General features: G+C 42.3%; 1 protein-coding gene across 1 annotated transcript; it reads left to right on the forward strand.

Annotated features, from left to right (window-relative positions):
* The first annotated feature begins 445 nt into the window (after nt 1-445).
* Nucleotides 446-19,810, forward strand: YPEL5 (yippee like 5). The gene is made up of 3 exons (XM_049904977.1): nt 446-571; nt 16,749-16,913; nt 18,489-19,810. Exons 2-3 carry the CDS (start codon nt 16,773-16,775, stop codon nt 18,711-18,713), a joined length of 366 nt encoding a protein of 121 aa, XP_049760934.1. The 5' UTR covers nt 446-571; nt 16,749-16,772; the 3' UTR covers nt 18,714-19,810.
* Nucleotides 19,811-23,811: the final 4,001 nt, after the last annotated feature.

Below are 23,811 nucleotides of genomic sequence, written 5' to 3' on the forward strand. Positions count from 1 at the left end.
TGGTGACGCTGATGACGCACGAAGTCTCCCAGCTGCCCCAATTAGAAAGGCTGAGCCGGCTCCTTTAAGAAGGTGACTCACGTGGATGCTGTGTTGTGTGCGCTCAGCTGAGAAAGGGGTGGATCCTCAGCATCACCACATTGGCTGCCTCCCGACAAAGGGTAGAATTTGTCTCTTTGATTGGCTGTACGAATCCGAGATGTTGGGTCACGGGCGGGGCAAGTTGCAAGGAGCCAGCCCCCGTTCTGCGGTTTCTGGGAGGGGTGGAACACGGAGCAAAGAGGAGCGGCAGTGGGGGAGGGTGACCCAGGGAAGGGGCGGGGCCCAGCGGAAGGGGCGGGTGCCGGTGGGAGGGGCGGGGCCTAGAAATGAAGGGCTTTTTTGACCAACCGGAAGAGCCGACTTTGGGGAGGGCGGGGCCACGGCAGGTGATTGACGTCGAGGCGCAACCAGGGAGAGGCGGGGCCAAGGCCGGGGCCTGACTAAACCTAGAGACTCGGGTCGCCGGGGGCTTCATCCCCGCTGAGGAGAGCAGAGTTGCAGGGAGCCGCGAATCGCAGAGACGCTCAGGGTGAGTTTCGCGGGCGAGGGCTGAGTTCGGAAGCTGGTGGGGGCAGGGAACCTCTTCGGGTGTGGCGGCAATGAAGCACTTGGGAATGGGCCCGGGGCCGGGGGCCCGCGACAGGAAGTGATTCTTCTCCCCGCAGTCTTCGGGGTCCCAGGGCGGCCGCCCCTGGCCCTCTCTGGGCGGACCCCCGGCGTCGGGACTGCGGGCGGAGGAGCTGGGCTGTTTCCTCTTTGTGAGGCCCAGGCGCGGCGGCCGCCGTCGGCCCGTCCCCGCCGCACAGCCGGGGTGACCCGCCGGACAACAACAGCTGGGACCCTTTGCCCTGCGTCTTCACCCACAGTCTCGCCCGCCCCGGCCCCAGTCCCAACGCTGGGGTGTTGCGGTGCCCTCCCCAGACACAGCTTCCGAGGCCTTGCGCGTCGCTCCCGAGGCCTCAGCGCCCCCTCTCCACCGACTGTTAGGCCTGCGACCCCCGCCTCGTTCCCGCTGCAGGGTCGGGGCGCGCTCCGGCGCTGCGCACGGGAGTCCCGCCTGCGGCGGAGGCCTGCGCTGCTCCTTGGCTGCCACGCCGCGGCCCCCAGACCCGCTCAGCTGCGCCGTCGGCTCGCCCCTGGGGGGCGTGCGGGCTCCTGTTCCCAAGTGAAGTCCGAACGCGACCCGGGAGTTGTTTGGACGATGTTTACGCCACATCGTGGCCCTTCCCTAAAATGAACAACAAACCGGCCGAAGTAGCTTTTATCTTGGGGAGGGGGAAGTGCTTGTTTCCGTTTTCTCCCTCCGCAAGGTAAATGTCCGCAACCTTGCCCTCCTGCTCCCCACTTGACCCCTGAACCGAGTCTGCCTGCGGCTGCGGGGAGGGGTCCCCGCTGCCCCCTGGCGGAGGGCGTGGTGTGACTGTTAGGGCGGGCCGTCGAGCGTTCCGGACCTTGGGAATCCGGCCGCCCGCGCGCTGAGCGCGAAGGCACGGGTAGAACCCACTCAGACCCCGCTCCCGTCGCCCGTTCAGCTGTTTCCTGCCGGTGTTTGTTGTGTCGGAGGAGGCCCCGCCGCAGCCGCAGCCGCAGCCGCGCGCCGGCCGCCTTGACCCTGCGCTATTGGCTCGCGGGAGTCACGTGCCCGCAATCAGCTGTGGCCAGCCGGGACTGCGGGGCGCTGCGCTGTCCCCTGTCCCTGCCGGCCCACAGCCGGCGTCTCGCCCAGGCCCCCAGGCCGCCCCGGCGGTAGGAGGGCGGGCGTGTTCTTGCAACCCCTTTTACACCCCAATAGGTAGGAATACAAATGGAAGATGGAAAACCGAAGTACTGCGAAGATCTGTTTAATCCTGATACCTATCAATCCCCCTTTCAAGGAAGAGTTTACTTAATTAGCTGGAGAAGGTGTACGGCTCGTTTAAATTTTTTTCTGTTTACAGAGTCCTGTTAGTAATCTGAGGATTTTTGTTCCAAATCTCTTGAGAGATGGAAAACCTGAAGTAATCTCAGGCTAACCTTGTGCTTTTGGGAAAATTACACTTGTTGAAGTACCTGGGGGTGATAGGATATTAACTAACTTTGCTTAGCCACTTTTACAATGCTGCCTCATTCCAGCAAAGATAGACTGAAAGCACGCCCTGTTTCCGGGGTACATATTTGTGCCAGATGGGATTTTTTTCCTCCAAGTTTATGGCATACCTGTACTGTCTTAGATAGGAAGGAAATTCCGAAGAATTTAGTCTTTTCTCTAGAAGCTTACGATTTAGTAAAATCATAGGCAAATGAGATGAAGTAACAACACGAAGTTAGATATTAGTAAATTATGAAATGAGTGTTATAAGAGTTCAGAAATGGGGCAGTGAGAGGTGAAGCAGATTGGTTTTGATTGGACCTAGAAAATAAAGAAGCTTTGGGTTGCTGTTGGGCAGATGCGCTTACGAAAAACTGAGACCTGGAACATTTACAAATAGTGAGAAGGTGAAGCCCATGAAATTTGGCACACAAAATATTCCTACATACCCCTATTACCTTTCTGGGTGTGAACTGGAATACCAGGTAGAACGTTAACTCCTTGGAGCGGGGCATGGAGAGACTGATGTCTACCTTTATTACACCCCCACCTACCCTCCTAATGCCTAATACAGGTGTAGTGGGTGACTTGTCTTTTAAGCTTATCGCTACCAATCATCTTATCTCTAGGAGAGTGAGGTGATGAACCCTGCTCAGGTGAATTATTTAGCTCTATAGGGGAAATTCAGAGTTGGGTTTTGGATAGGGGAAACTTAATTGGGTTTTCAGTAACTTCTAAACAAGGTTAGTAAAATATATGTAACTTTTTCTAAAATAACGTTTGATTGGGTCATTAAGGATTTTTTTTTTCCCTAGACTTGTTCTTTGATTTTTCTTATGCTGTACTTAGTGGTGGGAGAGAGAAACAGGTTTAAAAATAATAAAAAGGGAGAGGAAATAGGCAAAAAATTATGTCTAAAAAGAAAAAAAAAACAGCTCATGAGCTATGAAGTATATTTATGAGATGTGGAGGTAGTCTTATCTATGTTTGTGTCCAGAATACTGTTTTTAAATTTTACAGTGCCTAAATAGTTATATAAGGAACCCCGGTGGTACAATGGTTAAGCATTCGTCTGCTGACGAAAAGGTTGGCAGTTCGAACCCAGCAGCCACTCCATGGGTGAAAGATGTGGCAGTCTGCACCTGTAGAGATTGCAGTCTTGGAAACCCTATGGGGCAGTTCTGTCCTGTGTGGTCCCTCACAGCAACAAGTTAAATAGTTATATAACTTAGTATTAATTTCCCTGGTAATCCTGTATAGTAATTTCTAGGTAATGTAGGAACTGGACCGTTCCTATGACATGAACTTGCTATTTTACACCTGAATCAGGAGACCAGAAAGTTAAATTATAGTCCAGTGAGAGGCTTTCTTGACTCATGGTATTACATCACAACAAATGAGAGATCATGAATTTGCCTTGCCAGAAGGTGTTTTGGGGAGATTACCAACTCAGAATGTCCAGCTGACTCACTGAGTTACATGACTAGTCCTATTTTCTGGTGATGACTAAGCATCAGATATTATAGAAATGTACTAAACTTGGTAAACATTTAACAATAAAAAATAAGGTATTATTGGGTGGGGTGGTAAATCATACACTTGGAAGTTACTGTCAGATAAGGAGTTATTCCACAACTGGAGCGTCTTTTGAGAGCAAAGTGGACTGGTCAGGTATTGCAAAAGAGTTAACAAGAACACAGCTTTCTAGTGTCAGTGAAACCTTGGCTTGGTAAATATTTTGTATGAAATTTGAAAAATTCGTTTTATGGATCAAACTCTATTATAGTAAAAACTGAAGGGTTGAAACCCATCAGAGAAGTGGTGAGACTCTACGATGTCCAAGGTGGAAAACTTGCAAGACCCTGAAAAACAAGGCAGTCCTATCAAGTGCTGGTTCTCACAGGTTTCACTGTATTTTCCATTGTAAGTTTTCAATAGGATTTAATCACGAACCAGTATGAAAATAGTTGATAAAATTACAGTAGCATTAAATGTTAATTATTAAGGTAGTTAACCCAGCACTGTTAAAAGTTCTTTGGGTTTTGTTCCTTTTTTTTTTTTTTTCAGGAAAGAGACTGAAAACCAGATTACAAGTATGCTTCTGGATATTTTCATTTTAGCAGAATCATTAGGAAACAAACCCTTCCCTCCAGTAAAACCAAATCCATTGCTGTCAGTAGATTCTGACTCCCATAGACCCTGTAGGACAGGGTAGAATTGCCCACAGGGTTTCCAAGGCTGTAATCTTTATGGGTCTGCCACATCATTCTCCCACAGGGCGGCTGGTGGGTTCAAACCGCTGACTTTTTATTAGCAGCCACAGCCTAACCCTTAACCACTGTGCCACCACAGCTCCTTAAAACCTTCGGTGGAAAGGACAGATTCCTTTAACCCTTTCTGCACCAAGCTTGTATACAATCAGCTCCCTGCTAGGAGAGACTCTTTGTATCCTGACCTTACCCACCACCTTCTGGGGCAATGGACAAAAAAAACCTGTCGCCTATTCAGATTCATGGCGACCCTTTATGTTTCAGAGTAGAATTGCAGCTCTGCTGGGGGATGCAGATTTGAACCATCAACCTTTCTGTTAGTAAAAAAAAAAAAATTTTTTTTTTTTTTTTCTGTTAGTAGTCAACACTTAATAATTTTCACCACCCAGGAAATTTAAACCCCTTTCAACACTGGTGGTGTAGTGGTTAAGAGCTGTGACTGCTAACCAAAAGGTCAGCAGTTCTAATCCACCAGGCGCTCCTTTGAAACTCTGTGGGGCAGTTCTACTCTGTCCCGTAGATTCTCTATGAGTCAGAATCAACCCAACAGCAATGGCTTGGTTTTTTGGGGTTCAGCTGTCAAAGGCTAGCGTGCCAGTGCCTTGAAAATGCCCTGGGAGAATCATTCCTTTACAGATTAATAGTTGTGGAAACCCTGGTGGCATAGTGGTTAAGTGCTACGGCTGCTAACCCAAGGGTCAGCAGTTGGAATCTGCCAGGCACTCCCTGGAAACTCTATGGGGAAGTTCTACTCTGTACTATAGGGTTGCTATGAGTTGGAATCCAGGGCAATGGGTTTGGTTTAGTTTTTTTGGTAGTCTAGCTGTGAACTGGGTGTTTTCCTGGTTGAAGAATCCTCAGAGATGCAAATAGATACCTATTGTTCTTATCCCTAGTATTTTAGGGTTGGGAAGTAGAGAATACTATTTATCTAGCTTGAAACCCAGAACTATTATTATAGGGAGACCCAGTACCTATTTTAAGATTTAGAACTGTGACTTATCTCCTGCTTATAATTTCTATCATCTGGTCACTTAGCTTTGTAGTTAATTTTTGTTACATAGCCTTTCTGTGCCATCTTTTCCTCGTAGGTGGTAGGAGTGGAGGGAGTTCCTGGGTGGTGCACATAGTTAAGTGTGCTGGGCTGCTTACAGAAAGTTGGAGGTTGAAGTCCACCCAGAGGTCCCAGTGAAAGAAGCCTTTGATATACTTCTGAAAAATCATCATTGAAAGCCCTATGGACCACAGTTCTAATATGATATACGTGTGGTTGCCGTGAGTTAGACTAGATGGCCACTGGTATATGGTATATTAGGAGGGGGAAGGAGTGTAATCTAGTTTTGCTGACCTTTATTTATCTTTTACTGTGTGTGCTAGGGACTGTTTTCAGGATGTATTGTTGTTAGTTGCCTCATATTATGTGCATTTTATTCTCACAACTCAGAAGTAGATACTGCTGTTGCCATTTTATAGATAAAGGAGCAGTGGATACCTTGCCCAAGTTTTATTCAGCTGTTAAGGGGCAGAGCTGAGGTTTGAGTCATCTGACCGGAGGGCTGTGTCGTAGGGGAAAAACATCACAGTGTTTAAACCCACTGCCATCGAGTTGATTCTGACTCATAGAGACCCTATAGGACAGGGTAGAACTGCCCCATAGTTTCCAGGGAGCGCCTGATGGATTCAAACTGCCTACTTTTTGGTCAGCAGCCGAAGCACTTAACCACTACGCCACCAGGGTTTCCTCACAAAGTTTAGTAAAGCAAAAAGAGAGTTTTATTTGGCATATATTCAAAACGACAAAAGTGGAAGTAGACAAGAATGTTGTCAGAGCTGATATCTGATATCTGCCCGAATCCAAGGAAATATTACAGAGTAAGCAAGAATGGGAAAACGGACAAGCATGTTGCCACAGACATGTCTGTCCAAGTCCAGAGAATATTACAGAATAAGCAAGAATGGGAAAGCGGACAAGCATGCTGTCACAGCCATGTCTGCCCAAGTCTAGAGAATATTACACAATAGAAGTGGGAAAAAGGAAAAGCATGATGCTAAGCCGTGTCTGCCTGAGTCTAAGGAAGGTTACAGAGTCATCAGTGTATATTAACATTACAAATGGGCAAAACCATTGAAAGCTTCACCTTTTCCACAGGTTGGCTAGAAATTGTCATCCTACATTTTGAATTGTCTTTTTTTAACAATCATTGCTACAGGTTTCAGTAACTGAAGGTCAGGAGGGTCTTCATTGGTCCAGCAAATTTTTATTCACTAAATGTTAATAGAAAAAGATAAGAATGGAAAGTCTTTTGTGTTCTGGCTTATGTGAAAGGTTCCCTAAAAGATATTTTCAAAGATTATCCTTTCTGTTATCTTTATACCTCAGGGCCTGGTTGATGTGTCCTCGTGAGTCTTTGTGAGCTCAGCTCCAGCTGGATCACATTCTCTATGCTCAAGGACAGGGAATAATGACTTCAATATTATTTCCTAAATCAGTTCATGCCTTTAATCGGTACACTGTATCACCTACAAAAAACCCCTCTTGCTGTGGAGTTGATTGCAACTCATGGCAACCTCATGTGTTACAGGGTGGAACAGTTCCATAGGATTTTCTTGGCTGTGATCTTCACATCTTCACGGATGCAGATCTTCAGGATTTTTTTTTTCATGGTGCTGCTAGGTGGGTTCAAACCACCAACCTTTAGGTTAGTAGCCAAGCACAGATCATTTGCACCACCCAGGCCATGAAAACCCTGTGGAGCGCAGTTTTACTCTGGAACACATGAGGTCACCATGAGTCAGGATCAACTTGACAACAACTGATTTTGGCTTTAAAGTGCCTACAAGTCTATTCCTTACCTTCCAAAAACCGAAACCAAACCTGTTGCAGTCGATTCCGACTCATAGCAACCCTATAGGACAGAGTAGAGCTGCCCCATAGAGTTTCCAAGGAGCACCTGGCAGAATCGAACTGCCTGCCCTTCGGTTAGCAGCTGTAGCACTTAACCACTACACCACCAGGACTTAGGGAGAAGAGGGAGATGGTATTGAAATGACAGCGCCAAATATGCATAGTGATCCTTAAACCTGAATGACAGTGAAAGTTGAGTTTTTCTGAGGTGGAAGCAGAAGCTTTCCAGATGAAATGTTCTTTCCTTGTCAGAATGCACTTTTAAGCAGGGGTTAGCAAACTTTTCCTGTAGTAGTAAATACTTTGGCCACTGCAAACCACAAGATCTTTGCTGTGACTAAAACACAGCCAAAATTTTTTTTAAAAAGGCCATAACTGTGTTTCAGTAAATATTTATGGACACCAAAGTTTGAATTTTATGTAATTTCACATGTCCAAAATGTTATTTTTATTTTAAAGCATTTAAAGGTGTAAATCATTCTTAGCTTGTGCATTTAAAGGTGTAAATCATTCTTAGCTTGTAGACTGTACAAAAACAGGTGGCAAGCTGGATTTGGGCCCACAGGCCTTAGTTTATTGATCCCTGCTTTTAAGCAGAATATTTAGCAATAAGCCAAAATATTAAACAAGATACCGTATTTCATTTGTTAGTATATGTAGAAGAAACCAATAGTCTGCTTAGAAAAGTGTTTTATTGACCCGACATCAAACCAGGAAATTATATAGTCCACAGTATTTGATTTTTTAAAAAATGCATTCCTGGAGACTGCCTTTCATGGATTTCTTAAAGAGAAAAATCCTGACTGGATATGTGTCATAGCCAATTCTGTGTCTTTAGCCAAGTCCTAAAAATGTAATTCCTTCTCCAGAGTCTCCTAGTAAAATAGAAATCGAAAATTTTACGTAACTAAATGTGGTATTTGTTGGAGGGAGAGAAAATGGAAAATAACTATTAAAGTATTTTTAATTTGAAATGTTGAAGAGAGCTTCTTCAATAAAACTTATGCTTTAGCTATGATGAGTTTGGTTGTAATTTTGGTAATAAATTTGAATTTCAGCAGTGACAGACATCAAAGCACACATATTTATTACTTAGGGACAAAGTAAGGTGCCCCCAAAATTAACATAGAGAGCATTAGCCACCTATGAAAGCAGCTCACTCTTAAGATATTTTAGAAATGCGTGGTTAAAGAAATTTGGGATTCCTGTAAATCTAACCAGGGTAACTAGGTATATGGGAAATATTTTCATGTAAAAAAGACAGATAACAGAGGAGTGGTTGCCTATGGCTGAGGTGAGAAAGAGGATTGACTGCAGATGGGTCTGTAGAAATTTTGGGTGGAAAACACTCTAGTACTTATTTGTGATGATGGTGGTACTACTCTGCAGATTTATTAAAAGTTATTCAGTTGTATACTTAAAGTGAGTAAATTTTGTAGTATGTAAATTATATTTTGTCAGAACATAAATTTCCAAGTTTGTAGAGACATAGTAGTCTATGAGTTTTTAGAACTGTATAGTGAAGAATGTGCCTTTGACCATATTTTGGAAGCACTAGCTAATTTACCACAAATGTAGTGACAGCTATGAATGTATTTTGCAGGTAATAATACATATCACTGACCACAAGAGGTTTACCTAGCAGTGATAAGAGCTTGAATTAAGACATTGATGAGGGAGAAAGAGGGAAGACCTCCAAAAGCGATTTAGGAGGTCCCCCCCAAAATTTTTTTTTTTTTTCTTGGTGGCGTAGTTTGCGCTTGACTACTAATATAAAGGCTGGCGGTTTGAACCTACCCAGCAGTTCTGCAGAAGAAAGGCCTAGTGATCTGCCTCTGTTTATGCCTAGAAAATCTATGGAGCAGTTCTACTCTGTAACACATGGGTTCGCCAAGTGTTGGAATCAACTCAGTGGCAAAGGGTGTCAATTTTGCAAGAGCTAAAGAAGTTGTCAGGGTTTCTAGTTTAGGAAATTGTGTGATTGGAATTGCCAGCAACTAAAATAGTGAACCTAGTGGTGGCATAGTGGTTAAGTGCTACGGCTGCTAACCAAAGGTTGGCAGTTCGAATCCACCAGGTGCTCCTTGGAAACTCTATGGGGCAGTTCTACTCTGTCCTATAAGGTCACTATGAGTCAGAATTGACTCGACGGCACTGGGTTTGGGGTTTTTTTTTTTTTTTCTTTTTGGTAAAATAGTGAATACAGAAGGAACAGAATGGGTACAGAAGGAACAGAATGGGGGCAGGAGGGGTATGTGATAAATCTCAGGAAGAATGTCAGTGAACTGGGCAGCCCTGAATGTCCTGGTCACAAGAGGATGAGTGAGATGCAGAGAACTGGAGCAAGATTTATTTCAGATCTCAGCTTGGCCAATTTAGGAAAGTCACACAATCATCTGTAAAATTAGAGTAATAAATAAAAACAAAAAAACCAGTTGCCACCGAGTCGATTCTGATTCACGGTGACCCACGTGTTAAGAATAGAACGGCTCCATAGGATTTCCTGGGCTGTAATCTTTACGGAAGCAGATTAACAGGCCTTTCTCCCACCATGTTGCTGGGTGGTTTGCACTGCCAGCCTTTAGGTTAGCAGTCAAGTGTGAACTGTTGGCGACACCCAGGAACCCTAGAGTGATAAATACCTACTTAAAAACTTGTCAGGATTAAATGTGGTGTGTAAGATACCAAGTGCAATATCCCAAACAGTTGTAGACACTAAAATAGTTAAAGGCTGAGTTCAGTGTATCATCCAGGTCAAGACAAGCCTGATTACATATTCAGATGCTATGCTTAGCTTTTTAATGACTTTCCCCCTTAAAATTAATAAAGCAGTATCCTCACTGATGTTAGACTCTTCAGTTTGGTTAGTATAAGCTAGTACTAGGTTGGTATACAACAGCAACAGGTTGATTTTCTTAACCCTGAAACGCTGAAGCTTAACCCGGAACATGATGACATTGCAGAGGTATTTCTACTTCCTAAAGACCTTTGACAACACGTGATGTTTTGCTTGCTTCTGCCAGGTTCCATGGCATTTGACATTATCTCTTTGGGTAAAGAAAAACTAAAATTTACATATATTTATATAGAGATAGATAACATGTATAGAATGAGAGGAGAGAGAGAGCTGTATAAATGGCAGCCATAACTAGGAGTAACATAAGGTTCTGCCCAGATATTTTTGGTCTTGGTAATAAATCATATAATTGAATCCAGTAAAAATACTTAGGTAAAAGAGTGAAAAATAGACTGGATCTGAAGCAGGGAAAAGAAGGAATGTTAAATCTGTTCACCCTCTCTAGGAATATTAAAGACCATAACCTGTATCCAGTAGCAGATGATCACAGTTAGATTTTAATTTTGAGCAAACGATAACATGATGTATGTAAAGGTGTAGGAAAAGTTCATTTGCAATCCAGTACATTTTCCACAATAGCACTGTGTCTGCTGTGGTCAGTGCAGTTATTCCTGCATTGTGGTTGAAAGAAATTACAATATGAATATTTTGAAGTTTGAGGGAAAATTACTTAAAAATTTGAGTTTCAGAAGCCTTAGCTGGAGGTTAAATACTAGTCGGCAAAGATAAACAACGTAAAGACTGTGTCTTAAGAGGTGATACAGTGATTCCTTTCGGTGTCTTAGGCTGGGTTCTCTAGAGAAGCAAAACCAGTAAAGCATATAAATATATAGAGAGATTGATTCATATCAAGGAAGTGACTCACATGATCGTAGAGGATGGAATGTCCCAAGTCTATGGATCAGGATAGAGGCTTCTCCTGATTCACGTAGCCTCGGTAGCTGGCGAACCCAAGATCGGCAGGTCGGAGAACAGGGCTCTTGCTCACAGGCTGTGAAGATTGACCAATCCCAAGATTGGCAGGTAAAAACCAGAGGTCAGATGAACAGGAACCAGCTCCATGATCCAGTGCAGGCAAAATCCAGAATGTCCACATATTTTTGGATGCGGGCCACACACCCAGGGAAACTCCCCTTCAGCTGATTGGCTACTCACAGCAGATCCCATCATGGGGGCGATCACATATAAACACTAAGAATCATGGCCCTGCCAAGTTGACAACATTCTTAATCATCACAACAAGTATTATGAAAGATGACCAAAATCAACTGATCACAAGTTTGTTGAATGCTTGGTTTATACATACCAAGAATGCCTTATTTTTATCAGGAGTCATAACCTCAAATGTCTTACAAGGTAAAGTAACTGATCGAAGCAGAGGAGACTGAGTAAATGAAAAGGGTGGGGGTGGGGTGGGGTTTGGGATCACAGCTACCATTCAGCCCTGGTCATTTGTTGCCATGCAAGAATACATGCCCCGTGTTGCCAGATACATGTCCCTGTTGCTAAAAAGGAAACCTGAAATACAGGCTTTTTAAATTAAATCAGCTCAACTGTTTATTATTAAAAATAAAAACTGTAGCCCAAATAAAACATGTCCACATGTGCTTTGTGAGAGAAGGGCTTTTCATCTGTTTTGTTCACTACTGTATCCCTGGACTACAGTCCTCAAATTTGCAACGTCTGCTCTGTATGTAACAAATCCTGAGCTCTTAAGCATCTGGAAAAAGTAATGCTATAATCTTAAAAAGGCTAAAACAACTAGGCAGTAAGCCTTGTTGTTGTCATTTTGCAAAAACGTAGTAAGATGATTAAATGCCAGTGTCTTAAGTCTTGTGTTTTTAGTCTAGGGTCTTTATTTTTACTAGCTACAAAATATAATTATAGTCACCATTTTTTTTTTTTTTAATTCCTTTTTAAACTTCCATGTCATGTTTAAGGGAAGTCATGATAATGACATTTCTAATGATATTGCAACTGCCCAATGGCTGGGGAAGTTCACAGAAAGAATCAAATTTTCTTTTTAATATATCTTAGTCATCTAGTTCTGCTGTAACAAATACTACAAGCAGATGGCTTAACAAAGAGAAATTTATTTTCTCACAGTTTAGTAGCCTAGAAGTCCGAATTCAGGGCATCAGCTCAAGGGGGAGGCTTTCTCTCTCTGTTGGCTCTGCCCCTGGAGTAGGAGCTTCTCTGTGCAGGAACCCCAGGTCTAAAGGACATGCTCTGCTCCCGGTGCTTCTTTCTTGGTGGTATGAGATCCCACTTTGGGGAGCATCCACATGAAACACAAATACCTTCACTTCTTTGGCCCATTCAGAGAGGTCTATCCACATACCCCTTCCCCATAATTTCTCGTCTCCAATTTTCCAATCATGTTCCTTCCAAGTCCCTGACCATCCAGTCAAACCATTGGCCCCAGCCCATGAATCAGTATACAACCACACATCTGGCCATTTCTCCTTCCAAGCAAAGTGAACAACCAGGTGCACTGCTTAGAGCTGTGTCCATTGGGAGGATTTCCCTTTCCCCAGAAAAGGGCTGTAGTGCTGCTGCTGTCCACTTTCTAGTGGTACCTGCACCATCTGTAAACCAGGCACAAGTTTTCTCTTCAGTAAGCTGGTCATAAAGGAGCTCCCCATGAGGCCATAGGTGCAGACTGGGAGATGGAAGATAACATGACAGGAGTGGAGACCATGGGCATTTGGGCCACTACCTCATACAACTTCCTTGTGCATTCACATCCCGCTTAGGCCCGATCTCGTATATACCGCTTCCATTTAATGATGGAGTTCTGCTGTGCACATCCAACTTTATGACTCTGGGGGTCAGACAACACCCAGTTCATGATGGGCAGCTCAGACCACATGGTGACTTGGTGTCCCATGGTTAAGCGTTCAGTCTCTACTAAGGCCCAGTAACAAGCCAAAAGCTGTTTCTCAAAAGGAAAGTAGTTACCTGCAGAGGATAATTTTATCAAGTGGATAGGATGAAGCGTTCTATGAAAACAGTCATCCTTTTTCCCCCACTACTCCCGTCATTGCCCAACGGGCTCATGAACAAAGTGGCCATGGTGGCAGGGATGGAGGTTATGCATGGGCCTAGCAACATGGACGACTTCTCACCAAGGCTGACTTGGCTGCAGCCACTGCTGAGTACCCAATCTGCCAGCAGCAGAGACCAACAGTCTGTGATATGGCACCATCCCTTGAGGTGATCAGCCAGCAACCTGGTGACGAGTTGATTGCATTGGACCACTTCTGTCATGGAAGGGGCAGCTTTTTGTCCTTACTGGAATAGACACTTTGGATATGGATTTACCTTCCCAGAATTTCATGCTTCTAACAAAACTACCATCCGCGTACTTACAGAATGCCTTAGCTACTGTCATGTTATCCCAGACAGCATTGCCTCTGAACAAGGGACTCACTTCACAGCAAATGAAGTGCGGTGGTGGGCCCATGCTTATGGAATTCACTGGTCTTACCATGTTTCCCATCATCCTGAAGCAGGGGCTTGATAGAATGATGGAATGTCCTCCTAAAGACACAATTATGGCACCAGCTAGGTGGCGGTACCTTGCAGGGTTGGGGCAGTGTTCTCCGGGAGGCTGTATGTGCTCTAAACCAGTGTCCAATATATGGTGCTGTTTCTCCTATAGCCAGGATTTCTGGGTCCAGAAATTTCTGGATGGAAATGGGAGTGGTACCACTCACTATTACTCGTTGTGACCCACTCATAAGATTTTTGGCTTCCTGTCACTGTGACCTTATGCTCTGTAGACCTAGTTCCAAAGGGTCTTAGTTCCAAAGAGGGGAATGGTCCCACCTGGAGACACAACACTGATTGCATTGAACTGAAAGCTCAGAATGCCACCTGGCCACTTTGGGCACCTTACAGCTCTGGATCAACAGGCAAAGAAGGGAGTTAGCATACTGGCTGGTGTGATTGATCCAGAGTACCAAGAGAAAATTGGATTGATTTCCCATAATGGAGAAAAGAAGAGTATGTCTGGAATTCAGGAGATCCTTTAGGGTATCTTTTGGTACTACCATGTCCTATGATTAAAATCAGTGGAAAACTATAGCAGCCCAATTCTGACATGACTGCTAATTGCCCAAACTCTTCAGGAATGAGGGTTTGGGTCACCCTACCAGGCAAAGAACCACAACCAGCTGAGGGTGCTTCCTGAGGGCAAAGAGAATACGAAATGGGTGATAGAAGAAGATAGTTCTAAATACCAGTTAGGGCCATGTGACCAGTTGCAGAAATGAGGACTGTAATTGTTATGAGTATTTCTACTTTGTATGTGTGCACCAGGTGTTTTTGTTTTCTTCGCTTATGAAATGTAAGATGTAAACAGAGCTAGTGCATTTTTGGTTGTACGTGTGTTGTATCACATTAGGCACAAGTATGACTTTGTAATTGTGTTTATTCAGGGATTATGTATGGTTTTGGGAGATCTGTACAGATGCCAAGTTGTCAAGGGTTGGACTGTGATGGTTAAGATTGTGTGCCAACTTGCCTGGGCCATGATTCTCAGTGTTATGACAGTTGTATAATGTTGTGATCACTTCCTTGTTGAAATTTGATATGTGGTCACCCCCATGATGGAATCTGCTGAGTGGTACCAGCGGGGGTGGGGCCTGTGGCAGCTCACCAGCCCCTCAGCCTTCATTACTGCACCTTCCTCCACCTGCTTCCTTCCTGCTTGCCTTGCCAAGGTTTTTGGCTTGTTCTGGATCCAGCAGCTGTCTTTGTCTGACCTTTGGTTCTTGGGACTTGAGCTAGCAGCTTACCAGTCCATCTTGGGATTCATCAGTTTTCACAGCCTGTGAGCAAGAGTCCAGCTCCCCAACCTGCCGATCTTGGGTTCACCAGCCCTTTGCACCTACATGAATCAGGAGAAACCTTGTAGTCTTGCCTGCTGACCTTGGGGTTCTTTGACCTTCACAGCCTGTAAGCAGGAGCCCTGCTCTCCGACCTGCTGATCTTGGGTTTGCCAGCTTCTGGGGCTCCGTGAATTGGGAAAGGCCTCTATCCTGATGCATGGATTTGGAACATTCTAACCTCTACAATTGTATGAGCTGTTTTGTTGGTATAAATCTCTCTCTACTTTACTGGTTTTGCTTCTCTAGAGAACCCAGCCTAAGACAATTTATAATAGAATTTCCTCAGATATAAAATGACAGTGGATTCTCATTGCAAACATGGATTATGGTTTTTTTTTTTTTGGATCATGGTGACCTTCACATCAGCTCTGCATGCCATTTTAAAGACAGGTGGGTCCGATCTTGTTATTCATAGGGTTGCCATGAGTAGGGGGCCGACTGCATGTCTTCTAATAACAATATTTAAAACACAGCAGTGGATAACCACACCCAGGTAAAATGTTCTTTAAAATGAAAGCTGTAGTGTATTCCTGTCTCTACTCAGATCTTTAAAAATACTGTTTAAAAGAATTAATTGCAGTGAATTTAATTTGTACATATTAACTTTAAGTTTTGAAATACTGAATTGTGACTATCATAATTTCAGAATTTTTTTCAAAGCTTTATTTTTTCGGGAATGATTTTAGTTCTGGGTTAGCAGAGTGTCCAGGGGTCACAGTTTCAGATGAGAAGGAAGAAAGGGACAGCAACTGGACGAATGGGTACAGGGAACCTGGGTTGGAAAGGGGGAGCGTCCTGTCACATTATGGAGATTGCAACCAGTGTCACAAAACGTGTATAAATTTCTGAATGAGAAAGTAACTTAAGCAATAAACTTTCACCTAAAGCACAATTTAAAAAAGCTTTATTTTTTTCAAATGAAAAATGAAATGCAGTTCTGTGATTTATTACATTAGCACGACTCTTAAATACAAAGAAGTTAGCATGTTACAGTGGGTCGTCTTTCCCTTCTCAGCTTTTGTTGCCCTGGGCTTATGCAGGCCTTGACCATCCTGTGTCATCTTAGAGGAGGCAGTGTAGGGTAATGGGAGAACTTTGGCATTGAGTCAGGTGGCCTGCATTCTTGTCCTGACTCTGTATTTGAAAGGTGTATAACCTTCGACCAGTTGGTAACCTTTATAGACTTGCTGTGGATAGTCTGTGAAATGGAGATGGTAAACTCACCAGGTTATCATGAGGATTACGGAGTAAAGCACCTGGAACAGTGCTCTGTAGATACTAGGCTCTTTACTAAAGTTCATGCTGTCACCCCTGTACAGTTGTAGATGCTCCCATTGACCACAAGTCCACTGACGTTATGATCACAAACCAGACTACCTTTCTCTTGTTTTCGATCTTCCCTCTGTCTTCTCTTCATTGGACCTTGCCACTCAATACTATACAGTCTTTTCTCAAATTACACATGTTCAGAATGTGTATTTACACTTAGGTTGTGTGCTTACTTCCTTGGCTTACTGCTTTTAAAGTGTTCTTAGCTTGGATATGCCTGTTCATTTGTTCAGCACATGAACTTTTGGATCAGGGTCGGCTGTTTCACACACTGAGTACTACAAAGCAGATTACATGTAAATGTTTGCCTATGACATCCACCAGGTAGGTGCAATTTTTTTAATTATTGTTATATTTCTTTTCCTTTTCCATTTGCTCCTAGGTTTTTAGAACTTCAGCTATAAAAATGGGCAGAATTTTCCTTGACCATATTGGTGGTACCCGTCTGTTTTCTTGTGCAAACTGCGATACGATCCTGACTAACCGCTCAGAACTCATCTCCACACGTTTCACAGGCGCCACTGGCCGAGCATTTCTTTTTAACAAGGTTGGTGAGAAAGCTGACTTCATTTCCTAAGATGGTTCAGTGGGTATACGTGACAACAACACCAGGATACCTCCCAGAGCTTGGAGGTACCAGGAATAGTCATAATGAAGAGCTGAAATCTATAGAAATGATTGCCTATTAGCTTGTTCTATGAGGGATCTCAGGAAAGCAACACTAGAAGGTGATTTTTAACCTGGAAAGTTTAAAAAATGTGCTACAAGAAGAGGGATGGTCTCCAGTGCCTCAGGAAACATTCAGTGTAAGAATTTGGCAATGACTTTAGCACACACTATTAAAAAAAAAAATTTTTTTTTTTTTTTTTTTTTTTTATGGAGGAAGGAGCCAAGATGCCCCTTGCCTCCATGTCACTGATGTATCCATATAGGAAGAGAGCTGCATTAAGCAGTCATAACTTGACAAAGTAAACAAGGATCACCTAACTTCTCTTGCTTTACTTCATGCTCACCAAGCATCCTTCTGATTACGATTTGGCTTCTTACATAGGTTTGTCAACAGAAAGAACGTTCCCTGATTTACAAACACGTGTTCAATCTGCCTTCTTTAATTTCTGGCTTGCTTTGAAATTGATATGATTCTACCTCCTAGGTCTAACGTGTACCAGTGAAATTGAATTTCCAGATCTTTTAGGCTAAGGAACAGAGCTAATCCAGGTACTGCTCTTAGAAGGCCAGGTAAACTTCCCAAGTGGACACCCCTGTGTTCCATGTAGGAACAAGTTTTTCTCTCAGAAAATAGAGTGTATGCTTTGATCTTTATTTAGATGTAGAGCAAGAGTCAGCACACTACAGCCAGCAGACCAGCTGCCTGCTTTTCTAATAAATTTTATTGGAACACAGCCATGCTCGTGCATATATGTACTGTCTGTGGTTGTTTTCGTGTTACAAAGGCAGAACTGAATACTTGCAACAAAGACAATATAGTCTTCAGCCAAAAATATTTACCATCTAGCCATTTACAGAAAAGCAAACTACAGAGGGTGTTTGGATATTCAGAATCATTGAAAGTTCTTTACAGCCATTGTATTTGAACTCACTTGAAAACTATCGTAGCGTATGTTCGGTAGCAGGCTTAGTGTATCCCATGTATATATACGTGTATATTAAATGTATTTCAGAAACAAATTTGACAACTTTTTATGGAATATGTAATGTGTACTTTTACATTGATTGCTTTATTTGCACTCTTAAAACGTTGGTCCTTGAAACAGAACAATTAGATCCAAACCTACATTTTATGACTCCAATTCCAGGACTCTTCACTTCAAAACAGAAGTGTAAATAGGATATATAAACAATGTGACTTGAGTTAGTACAGTAATACATGATTGCATTAGATATCTAGTGCATTGCAATTTTCGGCTGTTTACCTGTCCCAGTAGCATCTAAAAATAGCTCTTGGCCCTCTTGGAGAGGATAGTGTAGGTTTGACTAGGGTAACAACTTCTGTTTTCTTTTTCTCAAGTTGCTATTATTGCACCAACCATAGTATTGGCTACTTGTTTGGCAAATAACTTAAATGCCTTTGCAATTTTCTCTTTACTTGTGTGTATCTTAGGTAGTTAACCTGCAATACAGTGAAGTTCAAGACCGGGTCATGCTCACTGGCCGCCACATGGTTCGAGACGTGAGCTGCAAAAACTGCAATAGCAAACTGGGATGGATCTATGAGTTTGCCACTGAAGACAGCCAGCGTTATAAGGAAGGCCGTGTGATTCTGGAACGTGCCCTAGTTCGAGAGAGTGAGGGCTTTGAGGAGCACGTACCATCTGATAACTCTTGAAGAAAGAGATAAATACCATCTTTTCCCAGGTCTCCTTCACTGAAAACAAAAATCTACTTACATACACTGTCACCTTAGCATCAGAGTCGGATTCATGAACTGCAGAACAAGAGGTTGTGAGAATCTAAGATGGAACCTTTCTTTCTTCTCCTTTTTTTTTTTTAAATTTTTCATCCAACAGCAGTAGAGAGAGTATTATGCAGATGCTGTTAATTTTTTTTTTTTTTCTCGTATGTTTACATCTTGAGACAGAATAGTCTATCTGCAGCTACATAGTGGGCTAAGTAAGGAAAAATGTCTGGGCTATTAGAGTGAAAAACAGTGTGTTTTATGTAAATTTTGAAAGGAAAATATGTTAAGAGCATGGTTTTTAAACTTATTTGGGCTTCATTTTAAAACCTTTTATAATACCCAGTTATTTCACCTGATTTGCTAGCTTCAGAGAAGAGATCCGAATTTGTGACCAGCGCTAAAGGTCCAGTGTTAGCATGGCTTGTGCTGGCCATTGTGCCATATTCTTGTTGGAGATGAACCGTAGCACCAGAGCCCATTCTTCTTTGTCAGTCTTGACCCAGAGATGTCACCATTCCTAGTTATTTGTCACCACATAATTGGTGTTGATTGGCAAGTTTTCCTGAAATGGTGCAGAACTGCTTGGTTGTCTTTTTCCATGTAACTTAAGTATAGTAATATAAATAAAGTGATAGTTGGATGTTTTTGGTCCTGTGTTGCTTTTAAAATTACTTTTTAGAAGAAGGGAGTACTTAATTGTCACAGTAGTACGTGTTTCTTTTCATTTCTAAATGAAATCGACTACGTATAAGATATTATTCTTTGTTTAAATTGAAGCACACTGTTTAAACGCACAGCGCTGCATTTAGAAAACAGTTGAGGAGACAGTCAATGTGCATTCATGCAGAAAGCATTTAATCTGCATCTGTTTCAAAAGAAGGGGGAAATGAAGCAGCTTATCTAAAAATACTGCTTTATAAAACATTTAAGCCCTTCTCCGTTTTGCATTGATTTTGACAAGTCTGTAGAACCTAATAGTTTCATCAAAAGACAAGATTTCTCTCATTAGCGTCATTTTTTTTTTTCAGCTCTTAGACGTTCAGCTATTGAAATTGAAACTGTATATGATCCCCTCAAGTAGAAAGAGATGAAATATACCTCAGGTTGTTATTTTAGCCCCAAATTTCTGACATTAGAAAGCATTAAAATGTGTTTCTTTATCCAAACTACTTCTAGATACTTTAGTGTTTGCTTCTGGCAGAATAAATGACATCAAAATTGCCTAATTATTTAAATGAATGGATGTTTGAGTGCTCAATTTCTAGTTCTTTTGTCTAGAAAAAAAATTTTGCCTCAATTAGTGAATCTTCCTGTTTTTGATATTAGAAGTAACTTCTGAGTACAGTTAAGTTCCTTCTTTTTGCCTTTGGGCTCTTGCTTAGAGGTAGAGGTCTCTGATTAAGTAGGTGTGATACTGAATTTGAGATAAGTGGACACAAATTCTCCTTTCAACTTTGAGTACATCTTCAAGCACTAACAAAGGGCGTTCATTCCCATTCATTTGCATACCAGTCTTTGATTATATGCAGGTTCCTAGTAGCATGCCTTACCTACAGCACTGTGTGCATTTGCTGTCCAATAAAGTATATTTTGTCTCGCATTGGTACAGTATTGCTACTTATTTTCCACCGACCGCTGTCTAGTGATCATATTGTCTTAATTTTTATCTGTGAACACATACATACCTTTGAGTGGCTATAGCTTTCTTCAGTTGGCAATAGTAGGGTAACGTTCTGATTTAGTTAACTATACTTAATTTGAATTTGCCAGTATTAACTTCTCTGAGATTATTTTGCCTCAGACACAACTACAGTATATATGAACAAAGAAAATGTCATGTTGCTGGGTTCTCACGTGATTGGCAGATACCACACAAGAAGTCCATTTGCCCCCCTTCCCCCCCAAAAAAGAAGAAATAGCAATATGGAAGATCCAATCAAATTAGATTAGGAAAAGCAGAAATTGTTCACTTTATTGTTCACTAATTAAGGACAAAGATGTTGCTTTAGGATGTTGTAGAGTAACTGTTCTCTGATTGATGTAAAACTGAGAGTAAAGAGAACAGTTCAAGCTGGGGATACACTGAACTCCATGGGTCTCAGCAGTGACATATGGGGAGACAAAGGACATCAAGTACTGTACTTGACTGGTATTTACAAACTTAGATCATTGAAAGACATCACTTGACTGGCAATTATGGACTTAGATCACCAAAAGACTATTCAATTGGTAGTAGATCATTTTAAGGCAGGACTTCCTATAGCAGAAACTCATAAGGCGATTGGCTTAAAAGGATATCTGTGTTTTTCTTAGGTTGGTTACAATGTGGTAATCATAAGTGAGGAGGGGGAGCTCACAGGGTAGTTGTGTCATCACTATCAGACATTCAGGGGAGCCACAGTGTAGTTACATCATCATTGCTGGACATTTTTTGTTTCCTAATTACATCTGGCTGGAAATGGAACTAGGCACAGAGGAGTTGCACTCAAACTTCAAGTTAGCCACTTCAAATTTTAAAATTCCCTCACACAAGGATGGAAAGGTTTACTAAGCCAAATACAGGTGAACTTTGCTGAATAAGTGGGAAACTGAGGTGTATACAGATTTAAGTTTTTCCCTTTGAAGACCTTAGAAATCCTTCCTACACATTTTAAAATCCCTCAACACATTCCCTCCTCTTGATCAAGGATTTCAAAAGAAAGTGATCAGTTCACTAACCACTATTCTGAAAGAAGGCTTTCTTCTTGCATGGACTTTGAGCATATGTTTTATTCTGGGTGGCTCTGGTTTTTTTGGGGGGGGTTTAAGACCTCCGACACTGTGTGCAAAGGTTATTGTTATTAGATGCCATCAAGTCATCTACTCATAGCAACTCCATGCACCCAGAACAGAACCCTTCCTGATTCTGTGTTATCCTCCCTCCTAAGGAGCATTCAAAAAAAAAAACTTTTTTTAAGAAGCATTATGACTGTACTTCCAAGACAGATTTGTTCATTCTCCTGCCAGTCCATGGTATACTCAATATTCTTTGCCAACACCCTAATACAAAGGCATCAATTCTTCCTTGATCTGCCTTAGTCATTGTCCAACTTTTGCATGACTGTGGGGCAGTTGAAAATACCATGACTTGAGTCAAGTGCACCTTAGTCCTCAATGTGATATCTCTGCCCTTCAAATTTCAAAAAAAAAAAGGCTTTACAGTAGACCCACCCAAATGCGATACATCATTTGATCTAACTGGTACATCCAGGGGCACCAAATGTGGATTGAAGAAAAATTAAACTATAAATAACAGCAGAACATTGTGAAAATGTAGCTGGGCAGTATTTGATGTCTTTACCATGCCATAGCTTTAGTCTCTTTCTGTGGTTTTATCACTTGATGGTGCAGGGCAAGCCACATTAGAGGGATAACCTACCATCTGACGGCTTACTCCAGAAGTGGGCTCAAGTCGGTCTGAAATAAAACTATGGTCAAGGTACATTATTTTCAGAGGCATTAAATGAGCCTTTTGGGTAACAGCATTTGTCAAAAGTTTCTTTCATACAACATTTAATAGCCCCTATGAATATTACAATGACAATGAGTATTAATCTGGTTAACAATATAGACTTAATCCATGATCCAACACCTGAGGATAGCTCCTGAAAATATCTAGAAAAGGGGAGCCTGAGGGTGAAAGTATATGGAGCCAAGTAGCTTCCTGGGAAATTAGTTTAATATCTTGTTCTACCTCAGCTGAGGTGTTAATCCAGGTGCAGCAAAAGGTGTTGGATATAGCACAGACTCTTCCTTGCTGGGCTAACAGGAAATCTGGGGCAATTTGATAATCTGAAACTACTTTGATGAGTGAGTTCAATGACTTGAGCAGTCATAGCTCTTGACCATTTGTTTCTCTTCCTTTCTAATAGTTTCAGGTAATGAATCCCAAGTAAACTTTCACTGTAAAAAAGAATGTCTAAAGGAATTCCCATATTCCAAACAGGATAAAGTCCAGGTACAAAAAAACCAAGCCAAATCTGTTGCCATCAAATCAATTCCAACTCATAGCGACCCTATTGGGCTACCAAGGCTATAAATCTTCACAGAATCAGATTGCCACATCCTTCTCCCATGGAGCAGTTGGTGGATTTGAACCACCGACCTTTGAGTTAGTAGCTGACCCCTTAAGCCACTGTGCCACCAGGGCTCCAGTATAAGGCTCTTAATATTTGGATTCAAAAAGGCAAAGGGGGGGTATCTTGATCCTCCACATAAAAATACATATCCTTATGGGGCACATATTATGCCAGTCCTAGTGTCTTTACCTGGGATTGGGATGGTTTGATTTGTTTGTTCAAGCCAATTCTCAAGGAGTTTTGCAAATAGACAGTGGTCCTAACCTTAACCAATTCCACATCTGGACACAAAAAGACCGTTTTCCCAGAAGGCATGCTGTTAAATTTCCTGGGAAAGCCGAATTCCAAAGTCTGGGAGGGGCGTTATATGAAACTAATGGCTTATTTTTACAATCTGAAGAGGAAATCTATTTTGGACCCTCCTTAATTAAAGTCAGATTGAAACATGGGACCTGGGGTTGAGTCAGTATCTCAGGAGGATGCCACAGTCCCACACATATGACTCACCTAGAGGTGATGTTAAAATTGATGGTAGCAGGGGGAACAAAACTCTAATTCAGTATGGGAGTACCTAATGGACCTGATTTCTCATGTACAGTTTTGGGTAAAGGACGACAGATCCAGCATTCAGTTAGATTTGTGGATCATGCTACTGCCTGAGCAATCTTAACAAAGGCATTCTCATGCCAAGAATTAACAGGAGCTGCAATGAGCAGCAGTGTGGGCCTTAAGAGTTTCATAAGGGAGAAACACAGCCCAAAAGAAATAAACAAGGGCTACTAACATACAAATAACAGTGAAGACAAAATAAACTTCAGCAACGAAAGCATAAAGGAGGATAAAAAGGCTACTAACCAATAAAGTACAAATAGAATGCTAATGATAAAAAGATACAATGTTACTTTAGT

The sequence above is a fragment of the Elephas maximus genome, chromosome 12, assembly GCF_024166365.1.
Source record: "Elephas maximus indicus isolate mEleMax1 chromosome 12, mEleMax1 primary haplotype, whole genome shotgun sequence".
Taxonomy (NCBI): Eukaryota; Metazoa; Chordata; class Mammalia; order Proboscidea; family Elephantidae; genus Elephas; species Elephas maximus.

Excerpts from the sequence above, each read along its gene's own strand:
- YPEL5 (XM_049904977.1), top strand. The coding sequence starts at position 16,773 with ATGGGCAGAATTTTCCTTGACCATATTGGTGGTACCCGTCTGTTTTCT. Across the intron at positions 16,914-18,488 it reads GAGCATTTCTTTTTAACAAG|GTAGTTAACCTGCAATACAG; the intron begins GTTGGTGAGAAA and ends TGTGTATCTTAG.